This window comes from Oncorhynchus tshawytscha, linkage group LG24 (genome assembly GCF_018296145.1).
Source record: "Oncorhynchus tshawytscha isolate Ot180627B linkage group LG24, Otsh_v2.0, whole genome shotgun sequence".
Taxonomy (NCBI): domain Eukaryota; kingdom Metazoa; phylum Chordata; class Actinopteri; order Salmoniformes; family Salmonidae; genus Oncorhynchus; species Oncorhynchus tshawytscha.
The window spans coordinates 14,945,769-14,964,812 of record NC_056452.1 but is presented as its reverse complement, the minus strand read 5'-3'; the positions used below and the strand labels follow the sequence as shown (position 1 = coordinate 14,964,812).

Genomic DNA, 19,044 nt, shown 5'->3' with positions numbered 1-19,044 from the left:
TCTGTTACATCACCAGCTGTTCAGTGCCTTTTAACAGGAACTTAAAGGGAAGTTAAAGTCAAACAAAAGAGGTATTGTTGTTTTCTGTGCTCAGAGATATTTGTTTTATATCAGAGGTTTGATTGTTGTATTGTATGAAATATAAGCAAATAGGGTAAAGGGAGGTTCTGTTCAGGTGCAGTGACCCTTGTTGTTTCATTTTGTGAGGGACTATGCGAAAGGAGTCTGAAAACCTGTATTTGGTGAAACCAGTAGAGGGCCCCCTGATCAATGGTTTTGTTGCAGTGTCATCTGATGCAGAGAAAGTGTTACAGTGAGAAAGAAAGCAAACCAGAGAAGTGAATCACTTTGAACGTGTATCTTTGTACCAAATTGATATCAAGAAGAAGAAATGTTAATACAGACATGTTATTTTATGTATGCTGTTCAATTCTTCAGGTATTAATGCGAATATAGACACATTTTTTACTTGATCTAAATCTGTCTATTTATCGTCTAGAACCTGTTTTTTTTTTTTTATCTCTGAGCTGTCTTCTATCTAGTCATTGTTTCATGCCAATCGGATCAATTGCTGTTCAAGCAGGCAGAGATACAAAATGTATCACACCGGCTATGACAATTAGCGTTTTGAAAGTTCCATATCTTGAAAACTTGATTTCTGACATACAAGACATTTTGGGACTGTGTCAACAGTGGACTAATGAAACAAATACCAAAAGATAGTTTGAGTGGATTATTACTTTAAGGTGAGCATTATCAATGCACCAGCAAAGAATAAAACCCTTTTCTGAGAATGAACTCTTATAGAGACTGATGAAAAGACGTATACATTTCATGTTTTATTGTTCAAAACCCTATTTACATTTTCCTGTTATCTATTGACAAACTGTATATGAAGGATCTGAGTTCATCTGGTTTCCGAGCAGTTACAGCAAGCGGGACAAGGTAACAGCATTGACACAACATTCTCAGTCATTTTTTTCTACATTGAACCAAAATGTGGCGACATACCATTTTACTCTAAACCCTTCACGCTCAGAAAAAGCTAGCCCTGCCTCTGGTTAATATCTCTACAATAAAAGCGTTCTAACATAAAAGCATGTAGAAGTCGTGTGTCTCTTTCAAAGAGATTTTGTGTATTTGTGCCTTGATTTGAACAAAGTTTCACAAAGCACTCAACTATACTATTGAACCTCTAATTGATCAACTTTACTTGAAAACCCTTCCCTGAATTTTGTTAGAAAAAGTTTGGATAAAAGGAATTAAGAATGAACACCACTTCACATGTCAATCACAGCATGTCAAATAGAGTGTAGTTAACAGATGTTCTTTGATGGTATCAATTAGTATTAAAAGACCCAGTGCAGTCAAAATAGTTTTCTGTGTTTTGTATCATATTGTTGAAAATACAATACTCTCTGCCAATAACAGTAATTTTTCTTTATGCATAGCCTTTCCCATTAGGCCCCTCCAATTAGGTCCCTCACTCAGACCACTGTTTTTTGCGCACAAAAAAAGCTATTTGACCATTTTAATTTGAACTACTATAGTAAGGTGTTTAATTGTTACCCACATTCTTTTTGATATTGCGATAATAATAAAAAAACAGCTGCATTGGGCCTTAAAGTATATGTAACGGCTACGTAAAGTATGGCTATTCTACCTTTAGATTTGGTCATTTGCTTAATAACAACAGGCGGTTTTAGCGGTTACAACAGGACAAGTGTAGTTAACCTAATTTCTTTTTTATCCAGCTTAATGTTTTAGGCATTACTGAAAACAAACAAAAATGAAAACTGCACCAAAAAGGAGGTTGTGTTTGTGAGACAAGCCACATGTATGGGGGTGTGTAGTATATGTTAAAAACACTTTGAAAATGCCATACAGCCATCTCACATATCTGATGACCATTGAGGTCATAGCCACCGCCCCTTATCTTATGACCGAGATGTTTGGGTTTTCAGTTTTCAGCCAAAGAGAGAGCGAGAGAGAGTACACTCCCCCTTACTCCAACCTTGCCCACCCTCCCCTGTACCCCTAACAGCTGCCAGCATGGCTGTCGCGTACTGGTCAACATAGACAGCTGCCCATGTCACCGTTGCCCGTTGCCTACCGCACCACACACTAGAAGTTGAGGTTCTTGGCCACCTCCCAGGGAAACTCCTTCCTGCCAAAGTGGCCGTAGCAGGCCGTCTTCTGATAGATGGGCCTTTTCAGGTCCAGGTCTCTGTGGACAAATATCCAGCAAGGTATTCCAGTCAAATCCCATTGCTGCCACTTAGTGTTGACGACAGGGAATATTTACATACACACAAGCACACAAGACTAGAACAATAAGATTTTCTTAGCATGTGACCTGATCAGGAAAAACTCTGGAACCTATTTGTTGCTTATAACTAAGGCCCAGAATTTCTCATGGCCTGGTTGAGTGATCAGGAAAAACTTTATGTATGACTGAGGGGAAATTGACAAGAATATTGTCCCACCTGACAATGACCCCAGGCCGGAGGTCAAAGTTCTTGTTGACAATATGCAGCAGCTCCTTCTCACTCTTCTGGGAGGACCCATAGGTGAACAGGGAAATAGACAATGGTGCTGCCACTCCAATGGCATAGGACACCTGGATCACAAACACGCACAGGATATCAACTCCTCAGTTCCAATAGAAATGACTGGCATTGTTTACTTCGGTTCGGTTGACAGTGTACAAAGTTTAGAGAAGTATACGGTTGAATCTCTCACCTGCACCAGCACCCTCCTGCACAGATTGGACTTGACCAGGGACTTGGCGACCCAGCGTGCGGCGTAGGCGGCAGACCGGTCCACCTTGGTATAGTCCTTACCAGAGAAGGCCCCGCCACCGTGGGCACCCCAGCCACCATATGTGTCCACAATGATCTTTCTACCGGTTACCCCAGCATCACCCTTTCATAAACAGAGATGTGTGAATGTTTGAAAGCGGACAAAGACTACAGGTTGTATCCTTCACGCATATAAAATGATGAACTTGTCATCAATAAAATAAAATAATTCATTCAGATACTTTGCGTGTTGACAGGCTGTGGATTCTACACGGATCACCACCCAGACACTACAAAGACCCAACCATCCTTTGTAACTGAGCTGCTGGAGAGGAAGGAACTCTTACTGATAACTTGAAGTGAACTGGAAGTAGATAAAGTAAGGTCAAGAAGATCTCCTCAGTGGAGGGAGGAACAGCCACCTTGGCTTAAAGAGGTGAGGGGGTGGCAGGTAGCCTAGTGGTTGAGAGCGTTGGGCCAGTAACCGGACGGTCGCTGGCTCGAATCCCCGAGCTGACTAGGTGAAAAATCTGCCGATGTGCCCTTGAGCAAGGCATTTAACCCTAAATTGGATAAGAGCATCTGCTAAATAACTAAAATATAAAAAACCTATGTGGCCTCTAATAGCTCAACCGGGATTGTTAGAACCTAACAAATGGGACCATAATAATGGTTACCTGGGGCCCGCCAATCACAAAGCGTCCGCTGGGCTGCAAGTGATAGATGGTGTTGTCATCCAGGTACCTGGCCGGCACAACGGCCTCGATGACCTTCTCCTTCAGTATCTCCTTCTGTTCTTCCAGGCTCACGTAGTCGTCGTGTTGCACTGAGATGACCACTGTGTGAACTCTACGAGGGATCACCGCCCCGTTCTCCTGGGTGTAGTGAACTGTCACCTAGAGAGAAGGGGCATGAGGGGAGAGTTTTCCAGCCCAGCACTAACACACCTTTAAAATAATATATAATCAAATGACTAATCTTCATTCTGAGCCATACTTACTTATATCAGATATTACTGTTGGGCTGGAACAAAAGCCTGAGAACTGCGATAAAATCATTGTGTTGGGGGATTTTAATATTCATGTTGACAAAGAATCTGACTACAAGGCCATTGAATTTATTAATATTTTGAGCTCTATGGACTTTATCCAACTTGGTGCTGTGCCCACCCATAACCACGGCCGTACTCTGGACCTGGTTATTACCAAGGGGCTTTCTACTGACATATCTTCTATTGTTGATGTTGATGTTACTTTATCTGATAACCACTGTATTTTTTACTTGTTGCCCATAGCACAGGGTATTACTGAATGCATTATTAAGAAACATTATTTTACCTCTGAAGTTGCCACAGATTTTATTGAGTGTATGAACAATGCTCCTCCACCTATTCTGCCTTCCTCTTGTGATAACTTTAATAGCAAATTAAGGGCAACCATTGATGCCATAGTTCCAGTTAAGTTGAAAAAGGACACATCCAAACGCAGCCCCTCAGATGAGTGAGGAAACGAATCAATTAAAGAGAAATTACAGGAAGGCAAAGCGCAAGTGGAGAAATTCAAAGTTGCATGTCCATTATGATACTCTGAGAGAGTAACTTGGCACATACAGTACCAGTCAAAGGTTTGGACACACCTATTCATTCAAGGGTTTTTCTTTATTTTTACTATTTTCTACATCGTAGAATAATAAGTGAAGACATCAAAACTATAAAATAACACATATGGAATCATTTAGCAACCAGAAAAGTGTTAAACAAATCTAAATCTATTTTATTTTTGAGATTCTTCAAAGTAGCCACCCTTTGCCTTGATGACAGTGTTGCACACTCTTGGCATTCTCTCAACCAGCTTCATGAGGTAGTCACCTGGAATGCATTTCAATTAACAGGTGTCCCTTGTTAAAAGTTAATTTGTGGAATTTCTTTCCTTCTTAAAAGCATTTGAGCCAATCAGTTGTGTTGTGACCAGGTAGGGGTGGTATACAGAAGATAGCCCTATTTGGTAAAAGACCAAGTCCGTATTATGGCAAGAACAGCTCAAATAAGCAAAGAGAAACAACATACCATCATTACTTTAAGACATGAAGGTCAGTAAATACTGAAAATTTCAAGAACTTTGAAAACGCTTTGATGAAACTGCCTCTCACAAGGACCGCCACAGGAAAGGAAGACCCAGAGTTACCTCTACTGCAGAGGATAAGTTCATTAGAGTTACCAGCCTCAGAAATTGCAGCCCAAATAAATTATTCACAGAGTTCAAGTAACAGACACATCTCAACATCAACTGTTCAGAGGAGACTGCGTGAATCAGGCCTTCATGGTCAAATTTACCAAGAAGGAGAGTGATGGAGTGCTGCATCAGACGACCTGGCCTCCACAATCACCCGACCTCAACCCAATTGAGATGGTTTGGGATGAGTTGGACCACAGAGTGAAGGAAAAGCAGCCAACAAGTGCTCAGCATATGTGGGAACTCCTTCAAGACTGTTGGAAAAGCATTCCAGCTGAAGCTGATTGAGAAAATGGCAAGAGTGTGCACCTGTTGTTTTACGAAGTGACAAATAAAATGAGATTTGATAGATCTCCTGCGCCAAGATGAAATGTGGCACACTTCACTTTCGTCGCCACTGAACCCCTGGAACTCCAAATAGCACTTTGAGAGAGTTCTCAGATTCCCCCCAAAAAACACTTTAGTGCTGGAGCTTTTCCCAAGGGCCCCTGTGGGACAGATGGACAACGGTCTCCCCTAAAGACCAATGAGAGTTGTCCATGGGAAGATGGGGGAGGAGAGTAAAACAGACCACGGAAGAGTCCAGGCCTCGGAATCCATGTTCTCAATGTCATCATGGTCACGGTATAAACCAATATCTATGACTGGGTTCAGTGTAAACACAAGAATAGCTTCCAGTCCATTTGACTTTAAAGGCAATCACCTTGACTTATGAGGATGTGCACGTGTGTGTGTGTGTGTGTGTGTGTGTGTGTGTTATTATTAAAGACTGGATATTGGAAAGCAAGGGACAGTGGGTCTCCAAAAAAGGTGAGCTCCTGTTGCTTTGAGAGGGTTCATGTTCAATGGCCATTTATGAAAACACCTAACTGATGTATAATGGAATGATAACAAGGATCGGCTCCAGGCTCGTCAGTCAGAACATAACCAGGGATGGTCAAAAATGACAAAATACCGGAAAGATCAATGTATCATAATAAACTACAAAATACTTGTATTTTGAAATGTATTTAATTAAAATACATGTATTTGTATGTTAAAATACACAAATACATTTGCAATTAACCGGCCAGAACAGCAACAACCTTCTCAGGAATGTCTACTGAAACCTTTGACTCGCTATGACTGTGATATGTTGTTGTTTTTCTGCCTTAGTTGAATGCACTCACCGTAAGTCACTTTGTATAATTTTGTCTGCGAAATAACCAAAATGTATATATCAAAATGAACTGCAAAGCACACTGGGTACTATTATTGGCCTTATAATGTCATATCTAGATGGGATACAGTTTAACTTAATTATCCTAGCCTGCTACATTAATTATCCTAACCTGCTGCGTAAGTTCTCCTTAAACCTGGTACGAAAAGTCCATTTTGCTGTACCCCTTCTAGATTGTTTTATTTCTGGGGAGGGGGGTCAGAGCTCATTCAAGTAATACACAGCATGCTTTGCAATTGTCCATTTTTACACACACTTTTATATTTAGTTAATTTTGCAGATGGTCTTCTCACACCATAGTGCTATCAAACTTCTGATACCAATCATGGGTGAAAGGGGGGCCACAAAATGGTGAACCTTTAAAAAAAACTGTGTAGAAAAGTATTTTGTAAATATAAATTACAGCTCTCGAAAGTATCTTGTTACAAAAAACTTTGGAGTGTAGTTCAGCACATGGTAATACAATTGACAACATACTCAAAAGTTATTGAAATGCATATTTCGAATACATGGATCCGAAATACTGCCCATCTTTGAGCTTAACCATCATTATACCTGTGTCTTGGAGTCAGGGCGGAGCCAGGGGACAGTGCCGTTCCGCCTCAATTCAGCCATCTTGGCATTGAGTTTGTGGGCGAGGACGATGGTGAGAGGCATGCACTCCTCGGTCTCATCAGTGGCATAGCCAAACATCAGACCCTGCAAACCAAGCCCAGGCAGTTTAGAATGACATCACCTCACACACCTAACGCCTCAGACCCCAATTGTTGAAGGATCTGTTTAATCACCTGGTCTCCTGCTCCGATGTCACTCTCCATCCGGTCAATGTGAACTCCCTGGGCGATGTCAGGGGACTGCTGCTCCAGAGCCACCAGCACGTTACAGGTCTTATAGTCAAAACCTGAGGGGAGTGAAACATGACATGCAATAACTGCCATGTGGGCCAGATTTAACTAACATAATCTGGCCCTGCCTGGGTGGGGGGGTGGGTATGTTGTGCACACCTGGGCTATGACAACTCATGATGAAAAGAAAAGGGTAGTGGGAGAGCAATGTCATATATACTAGGGTAGAGGAAATTATTTATCCAAGTCCAATATTACCTTTATCTGAGTTGTCATAGCCGATTTGCCTGATGGTATCCCTCACAATCGTCTGGTAGTCCACGTTGGCCCGAGATGTAATCTCCCCGCAGAGTAGCACCATGCCGGTCTTACACACAGTCTCTGTTCACAACACACAATGGTTAGAATGCTGACCATATGCCTGATGATCATACAACGAGTATACAAAACATTAGGACACCTTTTTGCACCCCCTTTTTGTCCTCAGAACAGCCTCAGCATGGACTTTACAAGGTGTAGACATTGACTCCAATGCTTCCCACAGTTGTGTCAAGTTGGCTGGATGTCCTTTGGGTGGTGGACCATTCTTGATACCACAGGAGGACTGGATCGGGGTAATGGCTGGAGCAGAATGAGTGGAATGGTTTCCAAGTGTTTGATGCCATTCCATTTGCTCTGTTCCAGCCATTATTATGTGCCGTCCTCCCCTCAGCAGCCGCCACTGCTTGATACACACCAGAAGCCGTTGAGCCTGAAAAGCCCAGCAGCGTTGCAATTCTTGACAGAAACCGGTACGCCGGTACACACTACATGTGTTAAATGTTCTGCATTGCAGGAAAGGTTCTCCTGCAAAAAGGTGATCAAGTTCTACATCGGTACATCCCTGATCAAAGGCTGAGAAGTTTGTCCTCTGCTGCTATATAGAGGTGAGATGTTCTCCTCAACTCACCACAGGCCACCTTGGCATCTGGATCCTGCTTCAGGTGAGCATCCAGCACAGCGTCACTGATCTGGTCACATATCTTATCTGGAAAAATAATGTTGTAACGTCATTAATTTGTCAATGTCAACAATGTAGCCTTGACTCTGTTTGCATAATTGTTTGGTAATGCAACGGGATGTAGATTATTAATAAACCCGGGAGTGTATTTGGGGGATTAGCCTGATAGGAAGTCAAACCTGGGTAACTGTGGCTGTCAGTCCAACACCTTAACCGCTACACCAAGAGGTCCAAAACTCTTGATCAGGTTGCTACTGTAGGTGTTGTACAGAAAGTATTCATACCCCTTGACTTACAGTGCATTCGGAAAGTATTCAGACCCATTCCCTTTTTCCACATTTTGTTACGTTACAAACTTATTCTAAAATTGATTTTTTTTAAAGAATAATCATCAATCTACACACAATACCCCGTAATGACAAAGCAAGAAAAATGTTTTTTTTTTGTTGCAAATGTATTAAAAATAAAAATCAGATATACCTTATTTACATAAGAACTCAGACCCTTTGCTTTGAGAGTCAAAATTGAGCTCAGGTGCATCCTGTTTCCATTGATCATCCTTGATGTTTCTACAACTTGATTGGAGTCCACTTTGATTGGAGTCCACTTTTTATTATTTTTTTTATTATTATTTTATTATTTTATTTATTATTTTATTATTTTTTTATTAAATTGATGGGACATGATTTGGAAAGGCACACACCTGTCTATATAAGGTCCCACAGTTGACAGTGCATTTCAGAGCAAAAAACCAATCCATGAGGTCGAAGGAATTGTCCATCTCTGCAGCACTCCAATCAGGCCTTCGTGGTAGAGTGGCCAGACGGAAGACACTCGTCAGTAAAAGGCACATGACAGCCCGCTTGGTTTGCCAAAAGGCACCTAAAGGACTCTCAGACCATGAGAAACACGATTCTCTGGTCTGATGAAACCAAGATTGAACTCTTTGGCCTGAATGCCAAGCATCACGTCTGGAGGAAACCTGGCACCATCCCTACGGTAAAGAATTGTGGTGGCAGCATCATGCTGTTGGGATGTTTTTCAGCGGCAGGGACTGGGAGACTAGTCAGGATCGAGGGAAAGATAAACAGGACCCCATTAACATCGATGGGGATGTAGTGGAGCGGGTTGAGAGTTTCAAGTTCCTTAGTGTCCACATCACCAACAAACTATTATAGTCCAAACACACAAAGACAGTCGTGAAGAGTGCACAACAAAACCTATTCCCCCTCAGGAGACTGCAAAGATTTGGCATGGGCACACAGATCCTCAAAATGTTCTACAGCTGCACCATCGAGAGCATCCTGACCAGTTGCATCACCGCCTGGTATGGCAACTGCTCGGCAGCTGACCGTAAGTCGCTACAGAGGGTAGTGCGTACGGCCCAGTACATCACTGGGGCCAAGCGTCCTGCCATCCAGGATCAATATAAAAGGCGGTGTCAGAGGAAAGCCCATAAAATTGTCAAAGAGGCATAGACCCAAGTCATAGACTGTTTTCTCTGCTACCGCACGGCAAGCGGTACCAGAGCATCAGGTCTAGGACCAAAAGGCTCCTTAACAGCTTCTACCCCCAAGCCATAAGACTGCTGAACAATTAATCTAATGGCCACCGGACTATTTACATTGACCCCCCCCCTTTGCACACTGCTGCTACTCGCTGTTTATTATCTATGCATAGTAACTTCACCCCTACCTACATGTACAAATGACCTCAACTAACCTTTGCCCCTGCACACATGGAATAAACAAGCGCACAGTGAATAACACAATAGAAAAAAAGAAAGTCTATATACAGTGTGTGCAAATGACGTGAGGAGGTAAGGCAATAAATAGGCCATAGTAGCGAAGTAATTACAATTTAGCAAATTAACACTGGAGTGATAGATGAGTGATGTGCAAGTAGAAATACGGGTGTGCAAAAGAGCAGAAAAGTACATTTTAAAAAATATGGGGATGAGGTAGGGGTGTGGGTGTGTAACGGTAGATTTCATCTTCGTCTGAAGAGGAGTAAGGATCGGACCAAGATGCAGCGTGGTAAGTGTTCATGACGATTTATTAAAAACGAACTGAACACTGACATACAAAACAATAAACGATGTGATGAAAACGAAAACCGAAACAGTACCGTGTGGCGACAAACACTCACACGGAAACAAATACCCACAAACCAACAGTGAAACCCAGGCTACCTAAGTATGATTCTCAATCAGAGACAACTGCCTCTGATTGAGAACCATACTAGGCCGAAACAGAAACCAAACATAGAAAAACAAACATAGACTGCCCACCCCAACTCATACCCTGACCATACTAAATAAAGACAAAACAAAGGAAATAAAGGTCAGAATGTTAGTGAGGGAAATGTAAGTCTCCAGCTTCAGCGATATTTGCAATTCGTTACAGTCATTGGCAGCAGAGAACTGGAAGGAAAGGCGGCCAAAGGAGGTATTGGCTTTGGGGATGACCAGTGAGATATACCAGCTGGAGCGCGTACTACGGGGGGGTTGTTATCGTGACCAGTGAGCTGAGATAAGGCGGAACTTTACCTAGCATAGACTTATAGATGCCCTGGAGCCAGTGGGTCTGGCAACGAATATGTAGCGAGGACCAGCCGTTTAGAGCATACAGGTCGCAGTGGTGGATGGTATAAGGGGCTTTGGTGACAAAACAGATGGCACTGTGATAGACTGCATCCAGTTTGTTGAGTAGTGTTGGAAGCTATTTTGTAAATGACATCGCTGAAATCAAGGATCGCTAGGAGTCAGTTTTATGAAGGTATGTTTGGAGGCGTGAGTGAAGGAGGCTTTGTTGCGAAATAGGAAGCCAATTTTAGATTTAATTTTGGATTGGAGATGTTTAATATGAGTCTGGAAGGAGAGTCCAGCCAGACACCTAGGTATCTAGGTATATTCTAATTCAGTACCGTATAGAGTAGTGATGCTAGTCGGGTGGGTGGGTGCGGGCAGCGAACGGTTCAAAAGCATGCATTTAGTTTTACTAGCGTTTAAGAGCAGTTGGAGGCCACGGAAGGAGTGTTGTATGGCATTGAAGCTTGTTTGGAGGTTAGTTAACACAGTGTCCAAAGAAGGGCCAGATGTATACAGAATGGTGACGTCTGCATAGAGGTGGATCAGGGAATCACCCACAGCAAGAGCGACATCGTTGATATATACAAAGAAAAGAGTCGGCCCGAGAATTGAACCCGGTGGTACCCCCATAGAGACTGCCAGAGGTCCGGACAACAGGCCCTCCAATTTGACACACTGAACTCTGTCTGAGAAGTAGTTGGTGAACCAGGCGAGGCAGTCATTTGAGAAACCAAGGCTGCTGAGTCTGCCGATAAGAATACCGTGATTGACAGAGTCTAAAGTCTTGGCCAGGTCGATGAAGACAGCTGCACAGTACTGTCTTTTGTCGATGGCGGTTATGATATCGTTTAGTACCTTGAGCGTGGCTGAGGTGCACCCGTGACCAGCTCGAAAACCGGATTGCACAGTGGAGAAGGTATGGTGGGATTCGAAATGGTCAGTGATCTGTTTATTAACTTGGCTTTCGAAGACTTTTGAAAGGCAGGGCAGGATGGATATAGGTCTATAACAGTTTGGGTCTAGAGTGTCACCCCCTTTGAAGATGGAGATGACCGCGGCAGCTTTCCAATCTTTAGGGATCTCGGACGATACGAAAGAGAGGTTGAACAGACTGGTAATAGGGGTTGCAACAATGGCGGCGGATAATTTTAGAAAGAGAGGGTCCAGATTGTCTAGCGCAGCTGATTTGTACGGGTCCAGGTTTTGCAGCTCTTTCAGAACATCTGCTATCTGGATTTGGGGGAAGGAGAAGCTGGGGAGGCTTGGACAAGTAGCTGAGGGGGTTGCGGAGCTGTTGGCCAGTGTTGGGGTAGCCAGGAGGAAAGCATGGCCAGCCATAAAGAAATGCTTATTGAAATTCTCGATTATCGTGGATTTATCAGTGGTGACAGTGTTACCTAGCCTCAGTGCAGTGGGCAGCTGGGAGGAGGTGATCTTATTCTTCATGGACTTTACAGTGTCCCAAAACATTTTGGAGTTAGAGCTACAGGATGCAAATTTCTGTTTGAAAAAGCTAGCCTTTGCTTTCCTGACTGACTGCGTGTGTTGGTTCCTGACTTCCTGAAAAGTTGCATATCGCGGGGTCTTTTCGATGCTAGTGCAGTCCGCCATAGGATGTTTTTGTGCTGATCGAGGGCAGTCAGGTCTGGAGTGAACCAAGGGCTATATCTGTTTTTAGTTCTACATTTTTTGAAAGGAGCATGCTTATTTTAGATGGTGAGGAAAGCACTTTTAAAGAACGACCAGGCATCCTCTACTGACGGGATGAGGTCAATATCCTTCCAGGATACCCGGGCCAGGTCGATTAGAAAAGCCTGCTCGCAGAAGTGTTTTAGGGAGCGTTTGACTGTGAGGAGGGTTGGTCATTTGACCGCGGACCCATAGAGGATGCAGGCAATGAGGCAGTGATCGCTGAGATCCTGGTTGAGGTGTATTTGGAGGGCAAGTTGGTCAGGATAATATCTATGAGGGTGCCCATGTTTACAGATTTAGGGTTGTACCTGGTGGGTTCCTTGATAATTTGTGTAAGATTGAGGGCATCTAGCTTAGATTGTAGGACTGCCGGGGTGTTAAGCATATCCCAGTTTAGGTCACCTAACAGAACGAACTCTGAAGATAGATGGGGGCAATCAATTCACATATGGTGTCCAGGGCACAGCTGGGAGCTGAGGGGGGGTCTATAACAGGCGGCAACAGTGAGAGACTTATTTCTGGAGAGATTCATTTTTAAAATTAGAAGCTCGAACTGTTTGGGCATAGACCTGGAAAGTATGACAGAACTTTGCAGGCTATCTCTGGAGTAGATTGCAACTCCACCCCCTTTGGCAGTTCTATCTTGACGAAAAATGTTGTAGTTCGCTATGGAAATCTCAGAATTTTGGGGGGTTTCCTAAGCCAGGATCCAGACACGGCAAGGACATCAGGGTTGGCGGAGTGTGCTAAAGCAGTGAGTAAAACAAACTTAGTGAGGAGGCTTCTGATGTTAACATGCATGAAACCAAGGCTTTTCGGTTACAGAAGTCAAGAAATGAGAGTGCCTGGGGATACGCAGGGCCTGGGTTAACCTCCACATCATCCGAGGAACAGAGGAGGAGTAGGATGGTACGGCTAAAGGCTGTCAAAACTGGTCGAAACTGGGACAGAGAATAAAAGGAGCAGATTTCTGGGCGTGGTAAAATAGATTCAGGGCATAATGTACAGACAGGGGTATGGTGGGGTGCAGGTACAGTGGAGGTAAACCCAGGCACCAAGTGATGATAAGAGAGGTTGCATCTCTGGACGGGCTAGTTATGCTGGGTGAGGTCACCGCATGTGTGGGAGGTGGGACAAAGAAGGTATCTGAGGCATGTTGAGTGGGACAAGTAGCTCCGCAGTAAACTAAAACAATGATAACTATCCTAAACAACTGTGTATAAGGAATATTGACATTTGAGAGAGACATAAAGCAATCACAAGTGTTGATTGGCAGAGCTAGCTAAGACAACAACGGGTAAGACAACAACAGTTAATCAGTTCAGACAACAACAGCTAAAATGGTGATGAATGGGCAGAGAGGGTTGGTTAACTACACACAGGGCCTGAGTTCAAGGCTGGGGCCGACATATAAACAAAAATAAACTAAATGGAGTGATTAATGAACAGTCCAGCAGGCATCAGCTATGTAGCCAAGTGATCATAGGGTGCAGTAGATGGAACAGGGAAGCCAGATGGCCAGATGGCGAAAGAGGTATTGTAGTTTTATTGTTTTATTGTAGTTTTACTTCATGTAAAGTGGAACAAGGAAGCCAGATGGCCAGATGACAAAAGAGGTATTGTAGTTTTATTGTTTTATTGTAGTTGTACTTCATGTAAAGTGGAACAGGGAAGCCAGATGGCCAGATGGCAAAAGAGGTATTGTAGTTTTATTGTTTTATTGTAGTTGTACTTCATGTGAAGTAGATATTTCTGAATTTCATTTTCAATACATTTGCAAAAATGTCGAAAAACATGAAAGACTTGAAGATTGCTGTTAACCATCACTCCCCATCTAACTTAACAGAGCTTGAGAATATCTGCTAGGAAGAATGGGAGAAAATCCCCAAATCCAGATGTGCAAAGCTGATACAGACATACCCAAGATTATTCAAAGCTGTAATCACCACCGAAGGTGCATCTACAAAGTATTGATTCAGGGGTGTGAATACTTATGCTACCCGACCAAGCAAAAAGGCAGTACCTGCTCATTGCATGGAACTGAGAAAAATGGCTTTTATTTACCTTGGTCTCACAGTAACTTTATGCAGTTACTTCTAACATGACCCCCATTTTCTCCAAAACACAATAAAATAGAGGTAGGATACGTGTCTACATGATTAAGCATGTATTTAATGTAGCAAAAATGACATTAACTCATTTTCAAACAAATGAGCAGTTAGTGTCTTTTTGCTTGGTTGGGAGTATGTAAATTTAATATTTCTCTATTCAATTTTCAATAGATTTGCAAAAAAAAATCTAAAAACATTTTCACTTTGTCATTATTTGTCATTATTGTGTGTAGATGGGTAAGAAAAAAATCTTTAATAAATGTTGAATTCAGGCTGTAACACAACAAAATGTGGAATAAGTCAATGGGTATGAATACTTTCTGAAGACACTGTAACTGACCATAATGAGCCTCCTGAAGTTGATGAGGTAGTTTCCTGGCTTGACCTTTTGCTGCACATGGCAGAAGCCAAGTCAAGACCTAGATTATATTTCACCCTTCCGTCAGAGTACTACTCTTGGTTGGCTCATATTAGGTGCTCCAACCCTCGGAATAGCTTTAGTTCTGTTAATGCATACCTCTGTAGCGTGCTTTCCTCCCCACCGGCAGTCAATATACACCACCATATATGTGCATATATCAACTTATTGTGTAAACTTCACAAGGAGGTTGAGTGTTCAAACTATGTCATATTCACAATCATTTGTGTTATATTCTTTGATTGATGTTGATATGCCTTCATTTAAAGAGATATGAGATATTCAGTCTTCACCCATCAATCTAAATAAATACAGATTTTACTTAATTGTTATGTTTGTAACCCTTATGTTTCTGGTTTTCTCCCATTTACACTGAACAAAAATATAAACGCAACAGGTAGTGTTTAGCCCCATGATTCCTGAGCTGAAATAAAAAAATCCCAGAAATCATCCATACGCACAAAAAGCTTATTTCTCTCAAATATTGTGCACAAATTTGCACCTTGTCCTGGGGACAATAAAAGGCCTCTCTAAAATGTGCAGTTTTGTCACACAACACAATGCCACAGATGTCTTAAGTTTTGAGGGAGCGTGCAATTGGCATGCTGGCTGCAGGAATGTCCACCAGAGGTGTTGCCAGAGAATTTAATGTTAATTTCTCTACCAAAAGCCGCCTCCAACATCATTTTAGAGAATCTGTTAGTACCTCCAACCGGCCTCACAACCGCAGGCCACGTGTATAGCATCGTGTGAGTGAGCAGTTTGCTGACGTTGTGAACAGAGTGTCCCATGGTGGCGTTGAGGTTATGGAATGGGCAGGCATAAACTAGGGACAATGAACACAATTGCATTTTAATGATGGCAATTTTAATGCACAGAGATACCGTGACGAGATCCAGAGGGGCATTGTCGTGCCAATGCTCTGCCGCCATCACCTCATGTTTCAGCATGATAATGCACGGCCCCATGTCGAAAGGATCTGTACACAATGCCTGGAAGCTGAAAATATCCCAATGCTTCCATGGCCTGCACACTCACCACTTGAGCATGTTTGGGATGCTCTGGATTGACGTGAATGGTTGCGTGTTCCAGTTCCCGCCAATATCCAGCAACTTCACACAGCCATTGAAAAGGAGTGGGATAACATTCCACAGGCCACACTCAACAGCCTGTTCAACTCTACTTGAATGCAATGTCGCGCTGCACGAGGCAAATGGTGGTCACAGCAGATAGTGACTTGTTTTCTGATCCACGCGCCTACCTTTTTTTTTTAAAGGTATCTGTGACCAACAGATATATCAAAACATGCATATCAAAACATGTATTAACCATGTAATGAGTGGAGTGTTTTTAACGTGAGACATTCATGAGAGCATACCATAATTAGTGAGGGAAAGTGTGATACAGTAATTGATATGTGAGCAGATCAAGTTGTCTCTGAACACATTGTGACATTAAATGCAGAGAAGGTACTTGGCCATCATGAGGCAGGTGTTAGGGCATATGTTGCCTAAGTTGCATGCCACTGCTCCGGGTGTATGTGTAATTATGTGTGGAGCACAGGAGGTTGGTGGTTTCTATGTGTTTGATGCCCTTCCATTCCATCCGTTCTAGCCATTATTATGAGCCATCCTTCCCTCAGCAGCCTCCTCTAGTTTGGAGGATACATCATACTATATTGAAGGGAGCAAGAAAGAGAGAGAGGGTGCTTTGGCAAGTATGTATCAATATTTATATTCATAATTACACATTCAGAGTAGAGGTTAGTACTGTAAGTACTGTCAGGAATATAGTAGGCCTACTGTATGTCAACAGAGGTGAAAGTATAATATACCACCGTCCCCTTTCATTTGCTTGACCCGTCCTACTGGAGTAACTGGGGAGTAACAGCAACACATGCATCCATAAATTGTCAATGGTATGTCTCTACAGCACCTCTGTAGCATGCTCCCAGTTAGATTGAATTGTGCAGGCATCCAATTCTACTGCCAACTTCTGCACTTTCTCAATATGTTTCCTCTCAGTTTACATGGTGCAAACTCTTAGTGAATCCGCTCCTTTGTGTCTCCTCCTTCCGCTTCTTCCTGCATGGCATAAGCAACCGTTCAAATGCAAGTACAACTAATTCATAAAAACCCAGTGGTGTCAGCGGTGGGATCTTGAAGAAAAAAACAAACTTTCTATTGATGCAGTGCATGACATTCTATGGTTCTGTTCTGTTTCATGGGGACCATGCAAAGGCATAGTGGTGTTATGGTATCCAGACTAGAGCTGTCTACTCACCTGGGTGTCCTTCTCCCACAGACTCAGAGGTAAACATGAATGACCCATAGTGCTCAGCGTCATACAATCCGTCCACTGGCCCGTTCATTGTGATCTGAGCAGCTCAACGATGCAAGGAAGTTAGAGTCGGCTAAAAAGCCTAAATAGAGAGATAACTATAGTAAATGACGGGTTGAGCAGAGAGGCTGCTGTACCAGCTACTGCGTCCTTCTACGCAAGAGGCTAAGAGAGAAAGAGGGAGGAGAGAGGGAATGTGGGAGACTTTACTGGAGCCACAACTTTCCTCTATATAAGGCAAGGACAACATACACACTCATGCACACACACTCATACACTCTCCGTGAAAGGGGGTGGGGGTCATGTGAACCGGTGGGTTAGACCATTCAGAAGAGGGAAAGAGGGAGAGAGGGATTACAATTTCCAGGATAAACTTGTTTTTAACTCCTCGTGTGCTGAGCAGCGGACCCTTCCATTCAACCACTGTCTTACTTGAGGTTTATTCAATGAATGCCCTGTTCATAGAAAGTCACCACATGGAGTGGTGTATTATATTACTGTGAAAAATGTATATTAATTGTATGGAGTGGCTTCTCCTGTCTTTCCCCCCTATTCTCTCTCTTTTTGTCACAAGGGGCCCCTCACTTTCCTGGCGGGATCACTGTGCCTGTGTACACAGAGTCAGACCCGGTAGAGTTATAAGCCCAGCCCTGGCAGTAGCTGCTGGAATCCATGCTTCTAATGAAGACATGCCTGATTGAAACTAGGCACTATACAGCATGATGTAATGCATTCAGTTGAGCATTAAATGATGAACCATCAAATTATTTACATGTATTTTTTTTAGAATGGACAATAAGTTTTAAGGATAAAGCATTGCTTGTTTAAAAAAAAATTAAACATATGTTTGAGTTTCATGTTTGAGTTGATTTTCTTGTCAACCCATCTGCTACAAGACATCGCTGACCCTGGCCCCATACTGTAATGACAACATAGAGTGGGGTCAGAGTTCAGACAGAGGTCAAACCAAAGAATAATGACTCTCGCTCTACCTAAATGGTATAGGCCTATATGAATATTTGCACCTCCAAGAGCTTCCAAAGTGTGAAAAGTAAGAAATACTTGAACATGAGCTTCTCAAATATGAACTGTCCCATGGTATCCATCCTGTATGGAGTACACTAGAAATATAGTAATGGATGCAACAGTCTAAATGAAGTGGTATTGTAATATTAATCAAGTGTCCAATAGCCTACAATTTCCCATTACTAATGCTAACCTTTCCAATTCAAATGTCCTCATCCAGACGTGCTCTTTGGTATGTGGTGGTGCTTGGGGATCTGGGTCAGGTGTTGGTGAGATGATTGCTGGTGTGACCGCTAAGCAGCGGCAGCGTGCATAGGGCTGAGATCCCCTTTCCTCCTCAGCTATTATGGGGAATGTGGCAGCTGCCTGCAGGGTGTGTTGGTTGGATCCCGCTGTACCTCACCGATGTGTGTGACCCTGACAATCTCTGATTTCATGAAACCCTAAACCCACAACCAAAACAAGAGCTTTGGATTACTGATAAACATCACAAACCATATCTCTGCTGAGTGCAGTGAAAAAGGTGTGTGTGTGTGTTTCAAACTTAATGCAGACGAGCAACTGAAACATCAACCCAAATCACTGACTCCCAGATCGTATTAAATGACTAATAATTATATGGATTCCCTGTCCTAACGTAATGTACAGCTGTATGGTCATAGATGAATAGGTAAATACTGTAGCATGCACCCTAACTACATATAGAACAAAAGGTATAAGATACCTAGCAAACCTTTTTCTATTTCAATTAGTAATGGAATTATTTAGCTC

At 42.7% G+C, this 19,044-nt stretch overlaps 1 protein-coding gene across 1 annotated transcript; it reads right to left on the bottom strand.

The window, feature by feature from the left end:
• Positions 1–816: 816 nt before the first annotated feature.
• Positions 817–17,471, bottom strand: LOC112223625 (S-adenosylmethionine synthase). The gene is made up of 9 exons (XM_024386718.2): positions 17,191–17,471; positions 8,046–8,123; positions 7,355–7,477; positions 7,040–7,152; positions 6,807–6,950; positions 3,479–3,697; positions 2,743–2,925; positions 2,487–2,620; positions 817–2,227 (listed from the first exon to the last, which is right to left on the bottom strand). The coding sequence occupies exons 1-9, from the start codon at positions 17,276–17,278 to the stop codon at positions 2,125–2,127; spliced, it is 1,185 nt and encodes a 394-aa protein (XP_024242486.1). The 5' UTR covers positions 17,279–17,471; the 3' UTR covers positions 817–2,124.
• Positions 17,472–19,044: the final 1,573 nt, after the last annotated feature.

Coding starts and splice junctions, on each gene's coding strand:
- LOC112223625 (XM_024386718.2), bottom strand. CDS start 17,278: ATGAACGGGCCAGTGGACGGATTGTATGACGCTGAGCACTATGGGTCA. Junction 8,124..17,190: donor TGTGGGAGAAGGACACCCAG/GTGAGTAGACAG, acceptor TTATTTTTCCAG/ATAAGATATGTGACCAGATC. Junction 6,951..7,039: donor ACATCGGAGCAGGAGACCAG/GTGATTAAACAG, acceptor CTTGGTTTGCAG/GGTCTGATGTTTGGCTATGC.